General features: G+C 38.0%; 1 protein-coding gene across 1 annotated transcript in view; it reads right to left on the reverse strand.

Moving 5' to 3' along the window:
* GADL1 (glutamate decarboxylase like 1) overlaps window positions 1–16,450 on the reverse strand; it is a 162,003-nt gene extending 145,553 nt beyond the window's left edge. The window contains exon 1 of the mRNA XM_019023175.4: window positions 16,394–16,450. Within this exon, the coding sequence (XP_018878720.3) occupies window positions 16,394–16,430 (37 nt within the window). The 5' untranslated portion in view covers window positions 16,431–16,450. The remainder of the gene's footprint in view (window positions 1–16,393) is intronic.
* Window positions 16,451–22,223: the final 5,773 nt, after the last annotated feature.

Consider the following 22,223-nt stretch of genomic DNA (forward strand, 5'->3'; position numbering starts at 1 on the left):
ACCTTGTCACTCTAACAATGATTCTATGGCTAAAGCCTAATTTTAAAATTAAGTTCTTATTTACGTAACTAACAAAGATCACATTCTACCATTTCTAAAAGTGGTCCTTATTAGTGCTCTTCAGAACCATAAATTTCTAAAATCGTCCAGGACCTTCATGGAAGTAGCTCAGGGAAGGAAGTGATGGAGAACATGAGCAGGTAGTCTTTTAGGCCCATGAGGCCAACTTTAGGTATAGAAATGCAATTTTAACTGAAGTATCTCTGTAAATTATTTTCCTTAAACAAACAGGCTGGAATGAATGCATGAATACTTTGGCTTAAATTATAATATGACTGATAGACATTTGATACCCATCTCTTTTCCCTCTTCATAAAATGCATAACTTATCTACTGAGACTTACTTATCACAGGACACTCCGCTCAGAGTCCTGAGACCCAGCTTTGCACATATTTACCTTTGGCAACTGCACTTATCCAATGACAGTGTCAGTGGCAGTGGCACTAGCTGAAGCAGTCAATTCCATTTGTTTTAAGCCTATTGTGGTGCTATCATTTTTATGACACTAGGGTATATAGAGAAAATATAGTATCCTTATTATGTTCTTTAATTAATCTTGTCTTCCACATGAGCCCACATTGCTGAAAAAAAGGTAACAACATTTATTTTATTTAGTCCAATCTGGTTAAAACATGATATATAATAAGTTAAACAGTTTGTTTAGGCAATGTTCTGTTTAACTGTGTAAACATGTTTGATATCTCAGATTTCCACTTCTCTGAATACTTTTCTTGATGACTTCTAGGTATGTGGGGAGAAAAGAATGTCTCACTCAGCCTCAGAGTGGGGGAAGAGTAGTGGAGTCCTTGGATCACTGCAGTGTGTACTGACTGGTACCTTTGTCCCTGGGCAATCTCACTTGTCTACATCTTTAGTGCATTCACACCTGGCTGTCATGTGGGATGCATACTCATGGCTTCTTATCTCTCATGTTAGTCAGAGACTGGGGTTCTTTCTGAATGAGGTGGCCTCACTTTAGCTTTTGGTGATGGTATAGACATTTCTGGGTTTATGCCCCATCCTTCCTTGGCTCCCCAGTAGAGAAAATGCATCCCATAGCTTTTGCCTTCATCCTCATCAGAGAAAGCCCACTGGGAGGACCAAGGGCACTCAATTAATCTACCTTCCTCTGAGGACAAAAAGGCTTTTCTGAATCATTTCCACCCCTTAAAGAGATCAATACAGGCTCTCCCTCTCTATCCTACTTTAGTGAGCCATCACTTTGGCTTTGATAAGTCTGCAAGGTGATCTCCTCCAAGAGAAGCTGATAAAGGCCTATGTTGTTGCTTACCATATTTCCATAAAACTACCATATAACCATCCACTGTCTCTCCACCCCTGCTTCCATCCCAAGTAATAAGAAATCAAGAATGTGCATTTCTGCACTCATCTCTCTTGCTTAATCCTTCTTTCTCTTCTCCTTGTCACTTCATGCCAGAAATGGAGATTTTTCAGTGACTTTGCCTGCATTAAATATTACTTTTTCTTGACGCTAGCCTCATGGGTAGCCATTGAAGGTGCACAAAAATATCTTTTCTGCACCAGGAAAAAAACTCTGTAATTTTGTTCTCTAGGCAAAATTGGTTAAGTTAAAGGGAAAATAAAAGAATGTAGAAAGCCCAAGGCAATAGTCAGAATGATAAAATTATTGTTTTGCTTTGAAACTCCTATTTTGACTGCCTGAATCTAAACAGTAACTGCCTTTCTCTTTGCATTCTACTTTCAAAGATCAGAATATTTCACAGCCAGACACTGCTGGCATAAAGGAAGAGGTATTCATAAAGGCAGCAGAAGAAAAGCACAGTAATTTTTTAAATACGTTCCTGAAAACACAGTCCTCTGCCTCTGAGTTATACATCTATGGATTCAATAAATATTTTAAGATATTAAATATTTTTAAAAACCAACTGACAGTGCAATAAAAAATACAATTTTTAAAATACAGTATAAATATTTACATATCATTTACATTGCATTAAGTATTATAAGTAATCTAGAGATGATTTACGTATACAGGAGGATGTGCACAGCTTATATGCTGATATGGTTTGGCTGTGTCCCCACCCAAATCTCATCTTGAACTGTAGTTCCCATAATCCCCATGTGTCATGGGAGGCAACTGGTGGGAATTAATTGAATCATGGGAGTGGGTTTTTCCCATGCTGTTCTCATGATAGTGAATAAGTCTCATGAGATCTGATGGTTTTTATAAAGGACAGTTCCCCTGCTCACACTCTCTTGCCTGCTGCCATGTAAGATGTGCCTTTGCTCCTTCTTTGCCTCTGCCATGATTGTGAGGCCTCCCCAGCCATGTGGAACTGTGAGTCCATTAAATCTCTTTCTTTCATAAGTAACCCAGTCTCAGGTATATCCTTATAGCAGTTTGAGAATGGACTAGTACATATGCAAATACTATGCCATTTTATATAAAGGAATTGAGCATCTTGTGGAGGATTTTGGTATCCACAGGAGGTCCTGGAACCAATTCCCTGCAGATTCTGAGGGATGACTGTACTCTAAAATTTTATGGAGGTGAGGATTAAATGACTGTAAATTTGTTAAAAATGGAATTGTACTCTCAAATTGATGAATGTTGTGGAATATAAATTAGACCTCAAGAAAGCTCCTAAAAAATTATATGCAGTATAAAAAAGAGTGAAACATAATTGGCCACCCCCTTTTCAGCTGTACTATGGACTCTTACTAGTGTTGCTTATGAGAGCAGTGCAAATGGAGAAAGTAAGGAAAGAAAGCATAGGCATTGTCCTTTTCCCTAAGGGTTAGAGATCAATCACATTCCCAGTGCAGTTAAGTGAGTAGAAAGCTATAATATTCCTTTCAACTGGGATTTACCTCACAATTCTGTTTATATGTGTGTCTCTTGAGCAATAAAATATTATCAGCTTTTCCAAATCATGGGCATAAATTGTAATTATGCTTGTATACATTTACATAAAAATATTTTCATTTACATACACTTTGTATGCAAGCTTCTTATCTGACAAAATCATACAACTAGAACATATGCAAGAATACAGAAGAATGCCAAAAATTAGAACAATGTGAAAGTAACAGATACTTAAACTCTTATAGTAGATCTTAACATTTTCAGAGGCAACCTAAATTACACTATATGTAATTCCAACCTTTTTTGGGCTAAAAAACTCGAAGACAAAACAATGACTAAGCTTGTTAAATGCAATACACAAAAGCATCAAGTGGTGATTAAGGATGCTACTGGAATTCAAGAGAAGGAAGAAAATATCACTGACCTTCATGGGAGACCCTGATGAGGGAGATGGCAACAGTATAAAAAAAGATATAAGAACTCAAGAACAGCAATCTGAGATTGTTCAATGAAGGGACAAATAAACAACTGGACACATCTCTACTCTTTAGAAAATATTACATTATGATCAGTGCTGTCTAGCAATGTCAAAATACAACAAAAAAATGATAAATTTGTTAAGGGACTGCTGTGGTTTGAATGCATGTCTCCTCCAAAAACTCATGTTGAAATTTAATTGCTATTATAGCAGCATTAAAAGGTGGTACCTTTAAATACTATAAAAAGTAATTAGGTCATGAGGGCTCCAGCCTCATGGGTGGGGGTTGAAGTTGTTACAAAGGCAAGAGTGTAGCCTCCTGTTGCTGTCTTGCCTCTCTACCTTCCATCATGGAATGATGCAGCAAGAAGGCTCGCCAGGTGCTGACCCCTCAATCTTGGACTTCTTAGCTCCAGAGCAGTAAGCCAATAAAATTGTTTGTTATAAATTACCCATTCTGTGGTATTCTGTTATAGCAGCACAAAATAGACTAAGACAGTTTGACAACGAAGTTTCTAAATAGTTTTACACACTTTTCTATCCTTAAAATATTTATTTTTTTAATTAGGTATTTTTTATTGTGGTAAAACATGAATAATAAAATTTAGCATCTTAACCATTTTTAAGTGTACAGCTCAGTAGTGTTAAGTATATTCACATTGTTTATTTGGACATATATAACAATGTTTCACACTGTGAAACAGATCTTCAAAACATTTTCATCTTCTAAAACTGAAACTGTATACTCATTGAATAATTCCACCTTCCCCCTTGCAATCCACTGGAAATCACCATCCTGTTTTCTGTTTCTGTGAATTTTACTACTTTAAATACCTCACATAAATGGAGTTACATAGTATTGGTCTTTTTGTGACTGACTTCACTCTGCATAATGTGATGAAGGTTTATCTATATTATAGCACTGACAGAATTTCCTCCCTTTTTAATAATACTCCATTGTATCTATACACTACATTTTGTTTATCCATTCATCCAATGATGGATACTTGGGTAGCTTCCACCTCTTTACTATCGTGAATAGTGCTTCTATGAACATTGGTGTGCAAATATCTCTTCACCCTATTTTCAATTTTTAAGGTAGATACTCAGAAGTAGAATTGCTGGATATGGTAGTTCTATTTCTATTTTTTTGATTTTTCATTTTAATGCTATTTTACATAGCAGTTACACCATTGTACAATGTCACTAACAGTGTACAAGTGCTCCAGTTTGCCCATATACTCTCCAGCACTTGTTATTTTCAGGTGGTGGGTTTTTTTTTTATAGTAGCCATCTTAATGGATGTAAGGTGATAGTGTGGTTTCAGTTTGTATTTCTCTAATGTTAGTGATAGTGAGCATCTTTGCGTACATTTGTTGGTTATTGGTGTATCATCTTTGAAGAAATGTCTTTTCAAGTACTTTGCCCATTTTTAAGTTGAGTGATATAATTTTTTTGTGTTGTAGGAGTTCTTTATTCACAATATTATCAGATGTATTATTTGAGAATATTTTCTGTCATCCCATAGATTGCCTTTTCACTGTTGATTGTGTCTTTTGGTGCACAAAAGGTTTTACGTGTGATGTAGTCTCATTTGTCTATTTTTGCTTTTGTTGCCTGTGCTTTGGTGTCATATCCAATAAATCATTGCCAAATCCAACGTCATAAGGCTTTCTCTTTTTGTTTCCTGATAGAAATTTTATATTTTTGGGTCTTGCACTACATCTTTAATCCATTTTGAGTTGATTTCTATATACAGTATAATAAAAAGATCCAACCTTATTCTTTTGTGTGTGGATATTCAGTTTTCCCAGCACCATTTATTGAAGAGACTGTTCTTTCTCCATAGAGTGGTCTTCTAGTTTTTATCATAGATCATTTGACTGTATATGTGAGGGGTTATTTCTGATTTCTCTATCCTATTCCATTTATCAATATGTCTGTCTTTATTCTAGTACCACACTCTCGACTCCTGTAGCTTTGTAGTGTTTTCAAATCAGAATGTGTGAGTCCTCTAAATTTCTTTTTCTTTTAAAAATCATTTTGGCTTTTCAGATTCCTTGAAATGCCATGTGAATTTAAGGATAAATTTTTATATTTCTGCAAAAATAATGCCATTTGGGTTTGATAAAGATTGTGTTAAATCTGTACATTCCTCTGGGTAGCATGGACATCTTAATAATACAATTTTCTATCCATGAACACAGTATGTCTCTTCATTTATTTGTGTCTTTAATTTCTTTTAGCAATATTTTGTAGTTTTTAGTGTATAAGTCTTTAATCTCCTTCATTGGGTTTGTTACTATTTTTTATGCATTGTAAATATTTTAAGTTTTTAAATAAAAATTTTAATTACTTGGCTTTTTAAGAGATTAGCAGTGAGAGAGCAGTGGAAAGACAACAGGTATCCCACTTGCCTAAGTCCTTCAACTCTAAATATCCTATTTGCTCATCCAACTCCAAATGCTTCCACGTCTTAGTCTACAAAATTCTGCTATTCCACTGCCAATAAGGAACAGGAAGGGAACGATAGGGATGCATTCCATATGATCTTGGTGGGTGTGAGGACAACACTTTCTACGGTCCGTCTCCAACTTGAAGAGCCACAGCCACGGTAGTCACAGATCAGATAACATTAAGTAGAGTCTTTGAACCTCATATGGGGACCTGAGATGAAGCCCAGCTGGGGAAGGAAGATGCCTTCCCTGAGACAATCCCATTTCATGAGAACTTTGTGATATACTCTTCAAAAATTAGCATCAGGCAAAAACTCATATTGGTGATCTCTGATTCCCTTCCTGTGCAACTCTGCAGCACCTGTTGAAGGGACAGTCCTTAAAGAGGTGGTGGCAACAGAAGCAGAACCAAATTCAGTTCCCTAAATCCACGAGAGATAGAATCTGAGCACAGGTTCAGGAAGATACCAACCTCAACCACTATAACTTCATCAGTAGCCAAAAAAACTCAATCTATTTACCTCCTACACTTATTTTTCTATCATATTTTCTATCTGTGCTGTTTCCATTCTGAGCAGAAAGAATCTTTGATACCGCCCTTTTTCAGTAACACTATATTACGAGTGATAAAAGTCAAAGGTGTCCCTTCCTCATTATACATTGCATTTGTTATTTGGTTTGGAGGACATATTTAAACTAATCTTTATTAAAAATCATACTCCCCAGAGATTTTCATGCATATGTATACATATAATTCAATGTGATAAATATTTATTGAGGGAGGAAGGTAGAAAATACTTATTATGCCAGGTACTTAATAACATATATTCTCTATCAACCCTCACAAAACCCTAGGAGGTAAGCAGTGTTGTTTCTTATCACCTTTATCATACGGGGGCAATGAACTGATGGCTCATTGCTATTAGAGTCAGAACCTAAGCCTCAGTCTATATCAGAATAATGTTCAAACTTTGTTCTTCCCCTTTGCTCTCCTGCAAGCACCTAGTATTTGTTCAATACCAACTTAACCAAATATAAATTGGTCAAGATGATCATTTGTAAAAATAAGTATTTCCAGTCACTGATTTCCAGGGATTAGTAATTCTGGCGTGTTCCTTAGCAAATTTCTAACTCCTCATTATGCCTTAGAACATTATTAATCTTTTTCCAGAATTGCAGTTCCTCCATTTTTTGCTTCTATATTTTTAATTAATTTCCAGCCAATTATTTTTTTCTTCTGTCTTATCTATGATTTAAAGATGTTAAAATAACTTCAGTATCCAGCAATAGGGAATTAATTAGAAAACATTTTAGATTCCAATATAAGAATTTTTTAAACAATAGAATGACATTCATGCCTGTATAAGATGATGAAAACCAAACCAGATGGATAAAGCTAAAAAGCCTGGCCTAAAGTGAGAAAAGCATTTAAGCAAAACAAAAGCTTCATCCCCACCAAGTTTTTTTTTTCTTTTTGACAGAAACAATACAAACTCATTACAGAAAATACAGACAAGCGAATGAATCTAAGAAAAATTCTATTATCCACCCAATCATCCACAACTACTTTTAATTCCTAGGTGTAAATATTTTCAATTCCAGTTTCATATGTATAAATGGATGATTATTTTTCAACAAAACAGACTTCTATATAAACTATCTTTCAATCTACTATAAATAAGACAGTATTTATATTTTTATTTTAAATTTTATTTTATACATTTTTTATAAAGTTAAATTTTATATATTTACTTTTAATAGAGGTGAGATCTCACCATGCTGCCCAGGCTGGTTTCGAACTCCTGATCTCAAGTGATCCTCCTACTTTGTCCTCCTGAAGTACTGGGACTATAGGCATGAGCCACTGTGCCCAGCCTATGTTTTTAAACTAATATTTATTTCTAAGCAATTTAATGAATATGAATATTTTACTATTGGCAGAGAAAAGAAATAATTGCCAGAAAATTAATAAAGGGATCAAAAACAGACTAGCAATAAATTTGAAAAATTCTAAATACACATCAACAAAAGGCTTAAAATATAAAAGTTTGCAAAACTGCCCCATAATGCATCACAATGAAAATTACTAATATTTGAACTAATTGGTAAATGAGAACATCAATTTTTACCAATCATTATAATGGTTCATGAAGCTAATACAAGAACTGTACTTGATTGCCTAATAAGAAGCCCAATAGATAAAATGACTTCATGCTTTTTTCTGGAATTTGAGGATTAGATTGAGGAATGTACTGTAGTCAAGAGGACTAGATATATCCAAAAGAAGAAGCAATATGGAGCCATTTCTGCACACCAAAAGACAGGGTGTTGATTTCTCACCACTAATTTTTACAGTATCCATAGTTTCTGCAGAAGTAAGCAAGACCCTCCCGCATGAGTAACTGTGCAGTTTTGCATTATAAAGAACAAACTATGGACACAACGAGCAAACTTGGGCTGGTGAGAAGAGGACAGGGCAAGGCCAAGGGATGGGGAGTGGGGTGGAATAGCAATGTCTGATAAAGGGGCTGCATTGAAGGAGGGGACTGTGACGTAACCAGTGCTGTTGGAGCCTGTTGAGGTAGAATGACTTCTAAGCATGGGGTTAGCTTTATGCTAATAATTCATGTTGTAACTGTTTGCCCACCACAACTGCGTTATACAAAGACTAGACAATTCTGATTGCTTTGCAGCATCCAGCCTGAATGGAGCTTCTGGGTCCCAATCTATATTGTGGTGTGCAAGGTCACAGCCTAGAGCTCCTGGCAGGCAGCATAAGATAGACAGTGGACAAAACCACAGACAATGGAGTTGATAAGGTACATTGGAGCTTCAGTTACAAATGTAGTCTGCTACTTCTTTCTACTTAATAATGATAGTCATAATAGCAGCACGTACAGAATGAGGCAGTGCTAAGTGTTTACAGGTATCATCTCATGTCATCTTCACCACTACTCTGTGAGGCAGGCTCTGTTACTAGTTACAGATAAGGAAGCTGGACCTCAGAACTTGGACAGCATGCCCAAAGACATAGTTCAGTGCCCACAGTGCCTAGACTTCAGTAACTGGTAGAGCCTGGACTCCAACATGGTGTGTCACCTCACCTCGTTATAGCTGTTACTTAATAGAGTACTTAGCATATGCAGTCAAGGACTGAGAAGGAGGACACACTAGGGTTGTACAAACTGGAGTTAAAAAGAAGGTGCTGTGGTCTGAATGTCCCCTCCAAAACTCATGTTGAGACTGAATTCCCAGTGTGGCAGTACTAAGAGGTGGGGCCTTTAAGAGGTAATTGGATTGTGAAGCCTCTGGTTCTTTGAGAAAGCATTTATAGATTATTGAGTTAATGAATTAATGGGTTATCATAGGAAGGGAACCTGGTAGCTTTATAAGAAGAGGAAAAGAGACCTAAGTTTGTGCATTAGCACTCTCAGCCCCTTTGCCATGTAATGCCCTGCACCACCTTGGGATACTGAAAAGAATCCCCACAAGCAAGAAGGTTCTCACTAGATGCACCCACTCGACCTTGGACTTCCCAGCCTCCAGAACTGTAATAAATAAGTTCCTATTTTTTTATGAATTATCCAGTTTAGGGAATTTTGTTATAAGCAAGAGAAAAGAGACTAAGAGGCAGTCTTCAGGAAAAATGTTGAACCGTGAGCACAAAAGTAGTGAAATCCAGATTGTCAGTTTTACAAGCTGAATGGCCCTGGTTTTCAACAGGTAAATTTTAAGAATAGAAAAGAATGAGAGAGAATCTATACATTAAAAAGACATCTCATAGTTTCTAAATGGTAAAACTAAATTGTTATAACTAGCAATGCATATATGAATGGTAAAACTATTTTAAAAATGCAAGAAAGTAATGACAGTCAATGCTTGGTGTTCACAGGGGATTGGTTTCAGGTCCCCTATGGATACCAAAACCCGAGGCTGCTCTAGTCCCTTATGTGAAAGGGTATAATATTTGCATATAACCTAAGCACATCCTCCTGTATATTGTAAATCAACTCCTGTATATTGTAAATCATCTCAAGATTATTTATAACACCTAATACAATGTGTTATATAAGTAGTTGTTATACTGTATTGTTTTTGTGTTATTTTTTATTGTTTTTTATTTCTATTTTTTTAAAAAATATTTTCCTTCTGCAGTTTGTTAAATATGCAGATACAGAAACTGCAGCGAGGAAGGGTCAACTGTACTATCAAAGTCAGGATGCTGGTTACTTATAGGGGAGAAAAGAGCTCTGGGAATGGGGCACATAGAAGAGCCTTCTTAGACAATGGCAAAATTATATTTCCTCATCTGGGTGGTGGTTACGAGTGTACAAAATAATATTTGGGTGTTCTATGTGTGCATCCCTCATAATTCAAAAAAGTTTAATAAACAGAAAACAGAATCACCATCATGGAGTTGCGGAGGCCCTCAGGAATCCTCAGAAGCTCATAGTGAAAGCCAAGTGGGAAGGAGAGAGAAGAGGGGTGTTCCAAAACCCCTGAGTGTCAGCAGCAGATTTAGTGGGGACAGATTCTATTTTTGAGATTTTTTTTTCAGGATTTTTCCCATTCCATACCTATTATCCCCAAGTGGGATGCAATAGGGGTATTACCTTCAAATCAAGAGATTAGGACTTCTCATTAGAACTTCTTATTCTTTCTTCAAGAGAAGGAGTATATTAGGGCTGCATAACAACAAGGAGACAGTCTCAAGGGTACTCAACAAGTTTATCAGAATGCCTATGAGGGAAGATATTAAAAATGAAGTAGGGCTCTCCTTTAAGACTGAAAAAGAGTTCCCTACATGAAAGGAAAAGTAATGTGGCTGGTGGATCCTGGTAAAAGGGACCCTGAATTCCACTTCTGTCAGAAAACCAAAGAAGCAACCAGATGTTAGAAAACAATGTCATATGCTCCCAGAAACAGTGCGGAACCAACAGTAAAATGTTTGCAATATATATAAATGTATAATATTAAAAGTTTACTCATTCATACCTCTATTCCCAAATGTTAATTTAAAAAAAGAGAGAAAAGCTGTATTAGTACATTTTCATACGGCTATGAAGAAATACCCAAGACTGGGTAATCTATAAAAAAAAAAAAAAAAAGAGGATGAATGGACTCACAGTTCCACATGGCTGAGGAGACCTTACAATCATGGTGGGAGGCAAAGGAAGAGCAAAGGCATGTTTTACATGGTGGGAGGCAAGAGAGCGTGTGCAGTGGAACTGCCCTTTATAAAACCACTGAGTCCCTCCCATGACATGTGTGGATTATGGGAACTACAATTCAAGATGAGATTTTGGTGGGAACACAGCCAAACCATATCAGAAGCCATCTTACTTTACAAAGTTTCTTGTTCCTGGAGCTGCCTTTGCAGACAAAGAAATGATATTCAATTGTGGCCACCTTGCAAACACCTCAAGCACACGTGCGAAACAATTAGGGAACACTTACACAGGAGGTATTCATGAACTGTCAGAAAATGTATACATAACAAAGGAAAAGCCAAAAGCAGAAATGAGACCAAAAGTTAACTATGACTTACAGCAAAGCAATGTATTTAATGTGGCAACATGCTGAAAAATTAATATTCTTAGTCACTGGATTCCAGTTAACTTTTTTTTTCCTACTTCGAGTTTCTTTTTAAATCACATATCTCTTTTAACTCAATTATGCAATTTTGGAATGCTGAGAGGTTGGAAACTACTGAAATGTTCAAAAAGAGTTAGAGGAGGGCAAATTTAGAAAATTAGCTGAGAAGACAACCTTAAGTGCCCAGTGACAGGTGGTACAGTATAAGTGATCTATAATATACATAGTTTATATTTCTTATACTGTGTTCCCTCCTTGTAAAAGCAATGCAAATTCCTACATAAGAATCAGAAATATAATCAAAAGAATTTAAGGAATATTCACAATCCCATCTACCTAGAGACAACACCTATTCTTTGCTATCTAGCCACCTAGAACCTCTTGCAATGTGTAGTCATTGTCCAAACATGAAATGCATTCACATAGTATTCTATGCTCTACCATAATTTATTTTAGCCATCCAGCTATTAGATATTTAGATGTTCCAAACAATGCCTCTTTGTTTGATATGTAAATGGTTACTAATTTTTACTATTACAAACAGCTTCAAGGAGGCAAAGGTGAATATAAACATAAGATTTAAATGCAAAAATGAAAAGAACTTAAGATTTCGGGAATCATGCATTGTCATGATTCTTGTCACTCTAAATCATTCATGTATGAGTTTACTGAACAAACACATGTTAAATATATGTACCTATTATGTGCCAGGCACTTTGCTAGATGCTGGGGATGCAGTAAATAGACAGATGTGTTCCATATCCTCATAGACATCAGGCAAGAAATAGATATATAGAATTACAAGCATGTAAAAAAAGAATGATGATATGGGCAATACAGCCTTTACCAAATACGTTAGAAAAACCAGTGAACAGAGATAAAAATCTTGAAACATCTGTGCTAATAACTCCATTATGCCAGTGACCAAAATGCTTTCTGAAAATCGCCTCCCTATGAATCACCGGGACTCTTAATTCATTCTCCTGGTTTAATATGTAAATTAACTACTCATTCTTTCCTAAAACTGAAAGCCCAAATTACAAAGACTCAGCAGCAGACCAAATGTGTAGAGTGTGGGGTAATCATGCAGCTGGTGGATATTCTTCATCAATAGGTGAATATGAGATTGTGCTTGGTAGCATTGTGGAGTTGAGTGAACATCACCATGGGCTCTTCCTGTAAAATCACATGGTGCTTAACACATTTCAATAACCTCATTAACTTTCACATACAATTTTCTGAACATAATAAGTCTATAACCTACTACCTGCCATGCATTGTGCATATTATTCCTAATCTTCATGATAATCCTAAACAGTAGATATTTTTATCCCTACCTTACAAATTAACAAACTGAGGCTCACAGAGGTTAAATCATGTATCCAGAGACCCAATCTGAACAGGCTGTCGGCTAGAGTATTTACTTTGCATTCTTCTCCTTCCTTCCTTCCTGTGGTTACCAACAAGAGAACAGCTATGGTGAGTCTGCCTGCTCCCAGGGTACTGCCTTATAAAATGGATTCATCTGTCATGATCTGAGAGGAACAGAATCAGTAAACCTACCCGAAGAGAAGGGCTGTTATAGAGAGTTCATCCCATGGGGTGCTGCCCTTTTCCCTCAGAGCCAAGCTGCTTTGATCCTTAGCAACCAAACAGCAGAGCACATATACATGCCCCTGAGAGAGGCAGTGAGCTGCCTCCTCAGGACTGCCACATCCAGCCCTACCATGAGTGCGAACCTCCCAAAACTGACAGCTTTTCTCCCCATCCTTCCTACTCAAAGAGGAAACAATGCTACTGTCATTTCAAGGAACTTAAAGCCACACACATCTCAGGGTCTTCTCCAGCATTCTTCTGTGGTCCCAGCAGAGGCAGGCAAAGGAGGCTGTTCCAGGTCACTGGCCCATATTCTGTAACATAGGCCAGGGCCAGGGATTAGGTGTTAGGAGTGTACGGGTGTGGGACTCTGGAGTGAGAGCCCTGGGTTTAATGCCCAGAGCTGATCTTTACTCTCTCCAAGCCTTGGTTTCCTTAAAATAAAAAAAAAATAAAAAGACCATAATAGCATCCCCATTGACTTGTTAATGAAGGTTACATAAGATAGTATTTGTAGTTCAGCACAGCAATAGTAGGGACCATGCACCCAGCGATGAATTTTGCCTGTTGGGGGTTTCATTTAAATGATAAGAAATAAACAAAAAATGAAAAAGTCGCAGAGAAAAAGAGAAAATCTAGAGTGAGGCAAAAAAAAAAAAAAAAAATACAGAAATTTTGGTCCCAAATGTCATGATTTCAATTTTATTACAACATGCCAGTCTTATAATGGTATATAAAAGCCAGCATTTCAACAACAAATTTTTGACCCACCATGAAAACTAGAGTTTTACTTCTCTTTTAAAAATGTTTTAGCAAGAATCAAAGCTATTCAGGAAGAATGGAAAGTTGTGCTATTATTTCAAGTGATAGAGAAAATAAACATTATTTGAGTCTGAAGAATCATTCATTTTTAATATAATGAAAATTTGAATCTGATGTAACTAATTGCTTAAACCTCTCTTGCATGTACTACAGCAAGATCATAAAAGATATCAAAGCATAATGAGCAGAATAAGAATTCTTTATCTGCAACAGGATTCTCTATGGTATTCTGTAATGTATAGGTCTGTAACAGATATTCAACAAGAGAATTTAAGACAAGATATCATTTAACATACTAATCCAATGTTACCTTCAGGATCTCATCATACATACTTGGAGGATTACTAAGTCTGATAGATAGTTGTCTTGTACTCTTTTAAGATACCATGGCAAGCATTTGGCATAATTAGGTGTGTTGCTGCCTTATCACCTGCTCAAGGATAACCAGAGAGCAACCCAAGAATTGTGGTGTTTTCAGAAATTCAGATTTAAGGCAAACTTTGAACTTTACTATTTATAAATCATATATTCAGCTAACAAAGTCACCACAAGCTACAGACATGCTTTGTTACAAGGCACATGCTTAATCTAAGAAAAGTAGATACCTTGGGGTTTTTTTGTTGTTATTTTTAAAAGTTTCATATTTCTGAAGACTATGCTATATGGTTTTAAAACAAGAATTAAGGTTAAAAACAAAACAGAGCCAGGGTTAAGGTCAGATAAAATTATTCTAACCATCCTTCCTTCACATAAAGAAGTCACCTGTATTATTAGGATTCCTAAATAATCTATACTTTTCAATCCATTCTCAAATAGCCAAATATTTGTTTTATTTTTTGAGACAGAGTCTTGCTCTGTCACCTAGGCTGGAGTACAGTGGCGCGAATCTTGGCTCACTGCAGGCTCCGCCTCCCAGGTTCAAGCGATTCTCCTGCCTCAGCCTCTTGAGTACTGGATTACAGGCACCCACCACCACGCCCGGCTAATTTTTTGTGTTTTTAGTAGAGATGGGGTTTCACCATGTTGGCCAGGCTGGTCTCAAACTCCTGACCTCAAGCGATCTGCCCACCTCGGCCTCCCAGAGTGCTGGGATTATAGGCGTGAGCCATCATGTCCAGCCTAACCAAATATTTAAATAAGTATGTGCTGACCCTAGAAACATAAGAGTCTGACAAAATGCCTTAGCAGTTTTCAGTGTCAGTTGTTTTTCTTCTTTTTAAGTTTTATTTTGTTTTTAATTGAGACATCATAATTGTACCTGTTTATGGGATACAATGTGATGCTTCAACACATACATACATTGTTTAATGACCAAATCAGGGTAATTACCATACACCTGTCATTTCTTGGTGGTGAGAACACTGAAATCCTCTCTTCTAGCTTTTTTGAAATGTACATTATCATTAACTCTATTCACCCTACTGTGCAATACAACACTGGAATTTATTCTTACTAACTGCAGCTTTATACCCATTGACCTACCTTTCTACAGCCCTGTCCACTCCCCAGCCTCTGGTAACCACTATTCTAACTTTCTAAGTGCCAGGTTTTATTATGCCATATATAAAAATAATAATGATAATACAAGTTTTAAAGTTTTTTTAAAAGAGCGTCAGGACAGTTATGCTGGAAACTCTCCCTGGGACATTAAAAGGTGAAATATTTGTTTCAGCCAAATGGTTTCTGCCTCACCAACTACCGTGCAAAATTCCCAGCCCTGAAAATGACTGATCCGCAGGGGACCCCAGCTGAGTTACCTGACCTACCTGTTGAGCAGATGCCCCCAGAGAGCTTCAACTTTGAGACTTCATTAAGCTGTGTTCAGCACAATTCAAAAAATTTATTGATACAAAGAGGAGTTATTCCTGGAGGATCACTCCTAAAACGTCAACAACTAGTTAGTAAGAAAACCTGAATAACAATAATGATAACCTTTCAAAGAAGCAGTAACTATTATTTTACAGAAATAGAACTAAGTGGTACCTGAGTTATAGAGATACTTTGGAGGAATTCTGCTGCACACGATCTTTAAACAACTAAGGTCCCCGTTCTCAATCTGCAGCTCTGAACCAAAGAACATTAAGGGCATCACCTACTCTGAGATGAGGGTGGCCTCTTTTAGCCCCTGTTTATAGAATAGCTGGCTGCAGGTGAAAGGACTGAGATGATGCTGTCCTTGTCCCCCAAAAAGAAGCAAAATCATCTTTTTTACAGGGCAGGTACTTCCAGTCTAACTAGGGAAACATGCGGCAGTTCACCAAGCAGTAAAATCTCAATACGCATTTATTTAACAAACCCCCCTTATGTCTTAGGCGCGGTTCTTCGCGCTTTATAAAAGTTAACTCATTTGATTCTAAATAATAACCTTTTAGGTACGGAAAATTGAGAAAAAATCCATGAAGATGGGGACTTTCTACCCACCCCAGCGGCTTTACAAGGCAATAACCAAACTTCTAGTCCCCAGGTCAAAAATAAGGAGATTAAAACCCAGACAGGGGAGGTTAAGGACAAAAACCGCAGCCGCGCTGAGTCGTTACCGTCCACAGGACACTGGCGGTCCGAGTCGGTGCTCATCTCTGCTCCCCCACTCCAGGCTGCCCCGGGCGCGGCTCCGGCAGTCTGGGCGGCGACGGTGGTTGCCGAGGCAGCGCCCCCCGGGGGACCCGCAGGTGCACCAGGCAGCCGCGGAGAGAACACCAGTGCAAACGGAGGGACGAGGACGCGCGCGCTCCGTGCTCCTTTCACTTTGCTATCCAAGGCTCCAGTGCCAGGCTTTTGCAGCCCGCGGCTCTCTGTTAATATTTGGAGCGCTGCTGGCTGCTTTGCCACAGGCTTGACCCAGGGCCAGGGTCTCTCCGCCTTTGCGGGGAAGGGGTGGGGAAGTGTGTAGGAGCGTGGGTAATTTGGGTAGGAAAAGGCAGGGAGCACCCTACCAGCCCTCCTAGGATACAGGCTGGGCAAGGCAGATAAGTGGCTCTTGGCCTGGTGACCTTTCCAGCGTCCAGTTCTTTGGAGTAACCACTTCGCAGAGCCTCATCCACCCGGAGGAGCCCCAGGCTAAATATGATGCCTGCGCCAGGTCATCAGCTGAAGGAACCTATTTTAGGGCAGCTGTGGTGAACAGGATCCACTACCCATTCATTCAGCTCTGCCCTGACATTTAAGAGTTCTATAAGTGAATCCCTTTTCCCAGTCCACTTTCAACTTTGTGTGTGTGTGTGTGTGTGTGTGTGTGTGTGTGTGTGTGTGTGTGTGTGCGCGCGCGCCTCTGCAAAATTTTAAGTTTGGAAAAGGGAAATGGTAGGGGGTGGTGGGCATGTTGTTACCTTATAGTAATGAGCAAAAGGAGGTGGTAAAAGGTGAAATGTTGTAAAAGGCTCAATATTTGTCTAGTCTTTAGAGTAAAATTTTCTCCCTGTATTTGCTCCAGCAAGCCCTTGGAATTTTAGTTTCAGTCACGTTCCTGTTGTAAATTTAAATTTAATTAGTGAATGCAGCATTTTTGTCATTCCTCCAACAGGCTTTATGTTTAAAGTTAAATTCCCTTAGGAGCTTTTAACTGAGGCTGTCGATGGGATAGAAACAATCAGTTAATGCCATTTCAAAGCACATTTATGACAACTACATTTACGGAGATGCATTTGTAATCCAGATCTCAATGGACTAAAAAAAAAGAAAAAAAAAACTCGCTTTACATTTGCAAATGCCTAGTGTCACTTCTTAGCAGGTGAATTTTTTTCCTCTGGCAAGCATAATTATAGTTCACATCAGTGAAGACAGGGCAGACCTTTCTTCCAAATAAGAATAGATTATTTCTAATATACCAACAACCAGAGTTACTAAAGTCAAGACCCTGCAGATAAATTTCAGAAAGACTGTGTAAGTTTCTGAGAACCCCACATACTCTTTTGTATCCAGTCTCAGCAGAAATATCGCTGAGATCTAGGGATGAAAACATAAATAACACTAGGAGTTAATCTTCTGTAACTCTATTAAAATATACTGAAAGAAGTGCAGTCCTGTGTTGATTAATGATGGGGATATGTTCTGAGAATGCACATCGAGGCGATCCATCATGCGAACATCCTAGAGTGTATTTACACAAACCTAGACGGTAAATTCTACAACACACTTAGGCTACTTGGTATAGTCTATTGCTCCCAGACTACAAACCTGTACAGCATGTCACTGCACTGATTAGTGTAGGCAACTGTAAGACAATGGTAAATATGTATCTAAACATAGAAAAGATACAGCAAAAATATGGTATAAAAGATAAAATAACATGTTACATCTGCATAGGGCACTTACCGTGATTGGAGCTTGTAGGATTGGAGGTTGCTCTGAGTAAGGCAGTCAGTATTAAGTGAGAATGAAAGCCCTAGGAAATTACTGTACACTACTGTAGACTTTATAAACACTGTACCTTTAGGCCATACTAAATGTATTAAAATATTTTCCTTTATTTAATAATAAATTAATCCTAGCTTATTGTAACAAATTTAAAAACTTATAAAACGTTTCTATAGGCCAGGCACGATGGCTCACGCCTGTAATCCCAGCACTTTGGAAGATCAAGGCAGGTGGATCACGAGGTCAGGAGATCCAGACCATCCTGGCTAATACGGTAAAACCCCGTCTCTACTAAAAATACAAAACAAAATTAGCCAGGCATGGTGGCGGGCGCCTGTAGTCCCAGCTATTCGGGAGGCTGAGGCAGAAGAATGGTGTGAACCCAGGAGGCGGAGGTTGCAGTGAGCCGAGATCGCACCACTGCACTCCAGCCTGGGCAACAGTGAGACTCCGTCTAAAACAAAAGAAGTTTCTATAAGTTTTTTAATTTGGTAAACTTTTTGACTTTGTCATAACACAGCTTAAAACACATTGCACAGCTGTACAAAACTATTCTTTGTATCCTTATTCTACAAGCTTTTGTTCTTATTTTTATTTTATAAGCTTTTTGGTTAAAAACTAAGACACAAACATACATATTCACCTAGGCTTATACAGATCATCAATATCACTGGTCTTCCACCTCAACATCTTGTCTCGCTGGAAGGTCTTCAGGGGCAGTAACACACATAGAGCTGTCATCTCCTATGATAACGATGCCTTCTTCTGGAACACTGCCTGAAGGACCTGCCTAAGGCTGTTTTACTGTTAACTTTTAAAATACATATATGTATGAGGAGTGCACTATAAAATAACTTAGTATATAATTAGTATAGTATGGTAAGTACATAAACCCAGTAACATAGTTGTTTATTATTAGTATCAAGTATTACGTATTATACATAATTGTATGTGTTGTACTTTTATAGGACTGACAGCACAGTAGGTTTGTTTACACCAGCATCACCACAAACACAGGAGTAATACATTGCACTAACAACATCGCAATGGCTACAAAGTCACTATGTGATAGAAACTTTTCAGCTACATTATATTCTTATGGAACCACCATCATATATGTGGTCCATAGTTGACTAAAACATTAGTATGCAGCTCATGACCGTATACACTCCAGCAAGTTTTTCACTTTTTTCTTAGCATTTTAATAAGAAAATCCCCTCCACTCCAGTTTAGGATAGTGACCCGCGGCAGCTGCTGCTAAATTTCATATTTCTCTGTGTGACAAACCGGGGCCTGCAGGGGCCACAGTCATTTTACAGACCTGGACCAAGACCCCCAATCAGGGAATATGCCTTTCAAAATTTCTTAGATTGAAAACCAGAAACTGCCCTATAGCACACCCCTTACTGACTTATTTCAACTATCACATTTATTCCTGTAACAAAGGCATTGCATTATATTCTTCAATTACCAGACTTTTTCCCTGTGCCAGACACCAAGGATTTAAAGAAAAATCCTGCATTCAGAATAGTTTAGTATAATTGACAGAGAGATGCTTAAAACCAGCTAACCTTTCTTAGATGTTTTATTTTCAGTGAAAGATAAGGGGCACTGAGGAGCCACCACTGAGGGGATGGTTAACTCTAATAGGGGGATTAAAAAGTCTCCAACAGGAAGTGACAATTTTGAAATACTTGGAAAAATTCACTAATGATAGTTTTTGTCATGTACTATGAACTAGGTACTCCGCCAAATGCTTTTTATACATTCCCTTTTATAACCCTCACAAAAATAGGAATTACTGTCCCATTTTGCAAACGGACAAACTGAGGTTCAGATTAAGTAACTTGCCTAAGAACCCAGAGGTGAAGAGTTTTAGAATCATAATCGGAATGCAGCTGTCTCTTATTATAAAGCCTGTTTCCTATCTCTACAGTGGACTGCATTGATTAGCAAAGATACTTTCTAAAATCTTTGTAGTGTAAAACTTTTCACATAAACCTTTCATTTGTGAGTACAAAGATATGCCACTTGGTGTAACAGGAAACTGGACTGCACCTAGGCAGTCACATTTCCCTCACAGAGGAATCTTTACTTGTCATGACAAGATAGAATACACGAATGGCGCTCTAAAAAGAACTTGGAAGGCCAGGCACGGTGGCTTATGCCTGTAATCCCAGCACTTTGGGAGGCCAAGGCGGGTGGATCATGAGGTTGAGAGATCGAGACCATCCTGGCCAACATGGTGAAACCCCATCTCTACTAAAAATGCAAAAATTAGCTGGGTGTGGTGGCTGGCACCCGAGTAGTCCCAGCTACTTGGGAGATTGAAGCAGGAGACTCGCTTGAACCTGGGAGGTGGAGGTTGCAATGAGCTGAGATCATGCCACTCCACCCCAGCCTGGTGGCAGAGTGAGACTATCTTAAACAAACAAAAACTTGAAAACCAATATCCCAGGCAGGACTGCTGTGGAAACAGCATTCATTAATTTATAAATTTGTTCAACATTTGCTGGGCACCTACCTACTGCATTGCACATACTTTTTATGGAAGCTGACCTCATCTCAACAACAGATTTTCATAGGAATGCTCCAAGGAATTAGATACGTACATGAAAAGAAAGAAAAAAGCGTTACTCCATGCAGAGTTGGCCAGTAGGCCAATTTATTTAAAGTTGAGAAATGTGCCTTTTGTTGAATAGGAAGTGAAAGAGAACAAAGAAGATCCCAAGCTTCTATTCGGATGAGAAAATCTCTACCAGTCACATCTATCCAAGAGGCCCCCCCACATTGTGTGGCTCTGAAAATCTGGAAGCATACTCAACAGAGAGGCAGCAAAATGCAGTGATTAAGAATCCAGTCTTTGGTGTCAAATAAACACTACATTCAGATGCTGACCAGTCCAATCAATGGTACTCAATACGGGGTCAGTCCAATACTATCCAATGAATGAGTAACTTGAGCAAGTGATAAAACTAACCTAAGACTTCACATCTGTGTAAAGTGGGATTAATAGTATAAACTTTAAGGAACTTGTGTGTGATATCTCTGTATAGGTAAAGAAGTGCTTTCAGTTACTAATGGCAGAGATCTAAATTAGCAATGATTTAAGTACATTAGGTTGTTTTTTTCATCATTTAGCACAAAGTGTGGAGGTAGACATAGTCTAGGATTGTTATTACAGCTCTATATTTTAATCAAACATGTTTTAATTTTCTTCTGTAGCATCTTTAATGCAGGCTTCCAGCCTCAGAACTTTCTTGTGGTCTTGTAATGGCTGCAGAACTCCGGAGGACTCCTGTTAGTCTTCCAAACAGGAAAGAAAAAGGAAAGGGGAAAGGGGAGAAAGTGGCATCTGGCAGTTGATTCAGACCCTTTAAATAACTTTCCCAGTGGTTTTGTTCAACAACATCTATTTAATATAGACACTTCCTCTCGAGAGAGGCTGGGAAGTGTGTGTGTGTGTGTGTGTGTGTGTGAATATGGGCACTTTGGAGGTTCTGCTATTGAGGAAAAGGAGAATGGAGATTGGGTAGACAGCCAGCAATATCCGCTATAGTTACAGATTTGATCCAGTGCCACGAAGTAAATACTAAAAAAAAAAAAAAAAAGAAAAAAGGTACGTTAGAAAATAAAAGATTCCTGACAAATGATAATAGAACTAGTCTAAGTGTGTGTGTGTGTTGAGGCTGAGTGTGAGAAAGAGTTTTGATCAGATAGTTACTTCTTATGAAAGAGGTAGAACACTCGTTAATTTTATCAGTTTCAAGCTGAGCTCAAAACTGCCCGGAAACATCATTTAGGTTACAATCTTTTGCATACTTTGGTGCTAAAAACGTGAATAGGAACCCAGTTTAGTTACTTCACAGAAGAACTCTAGGCCAAGAGAAAGAAAGAGCTTAGCAATTCATAGAAACAAAAGTGGGAAGGTGGAAGAGAAAAAATGAGAAAGGGATCTAACATTGTATTACTTGCAAACAACCTAAATCACATCTGTCTATCTTAAGACTGGTT

This window comes from Gorilla gorilla, chromosome 2 (genome assembly GCF_029281585.2).
Source record: "Gorilla gorilla gorilla isolate KB3781 chromosome 2, NHGRI_mGorGor1-v2.1_pri, whole genome shotgun sequence".
Taxonomy (NCBI): Eukaryota; Metazoa; Chordata; class Mammalia; order Primates; family Hominidae; genus Gorilla; species Gorilla gorilla.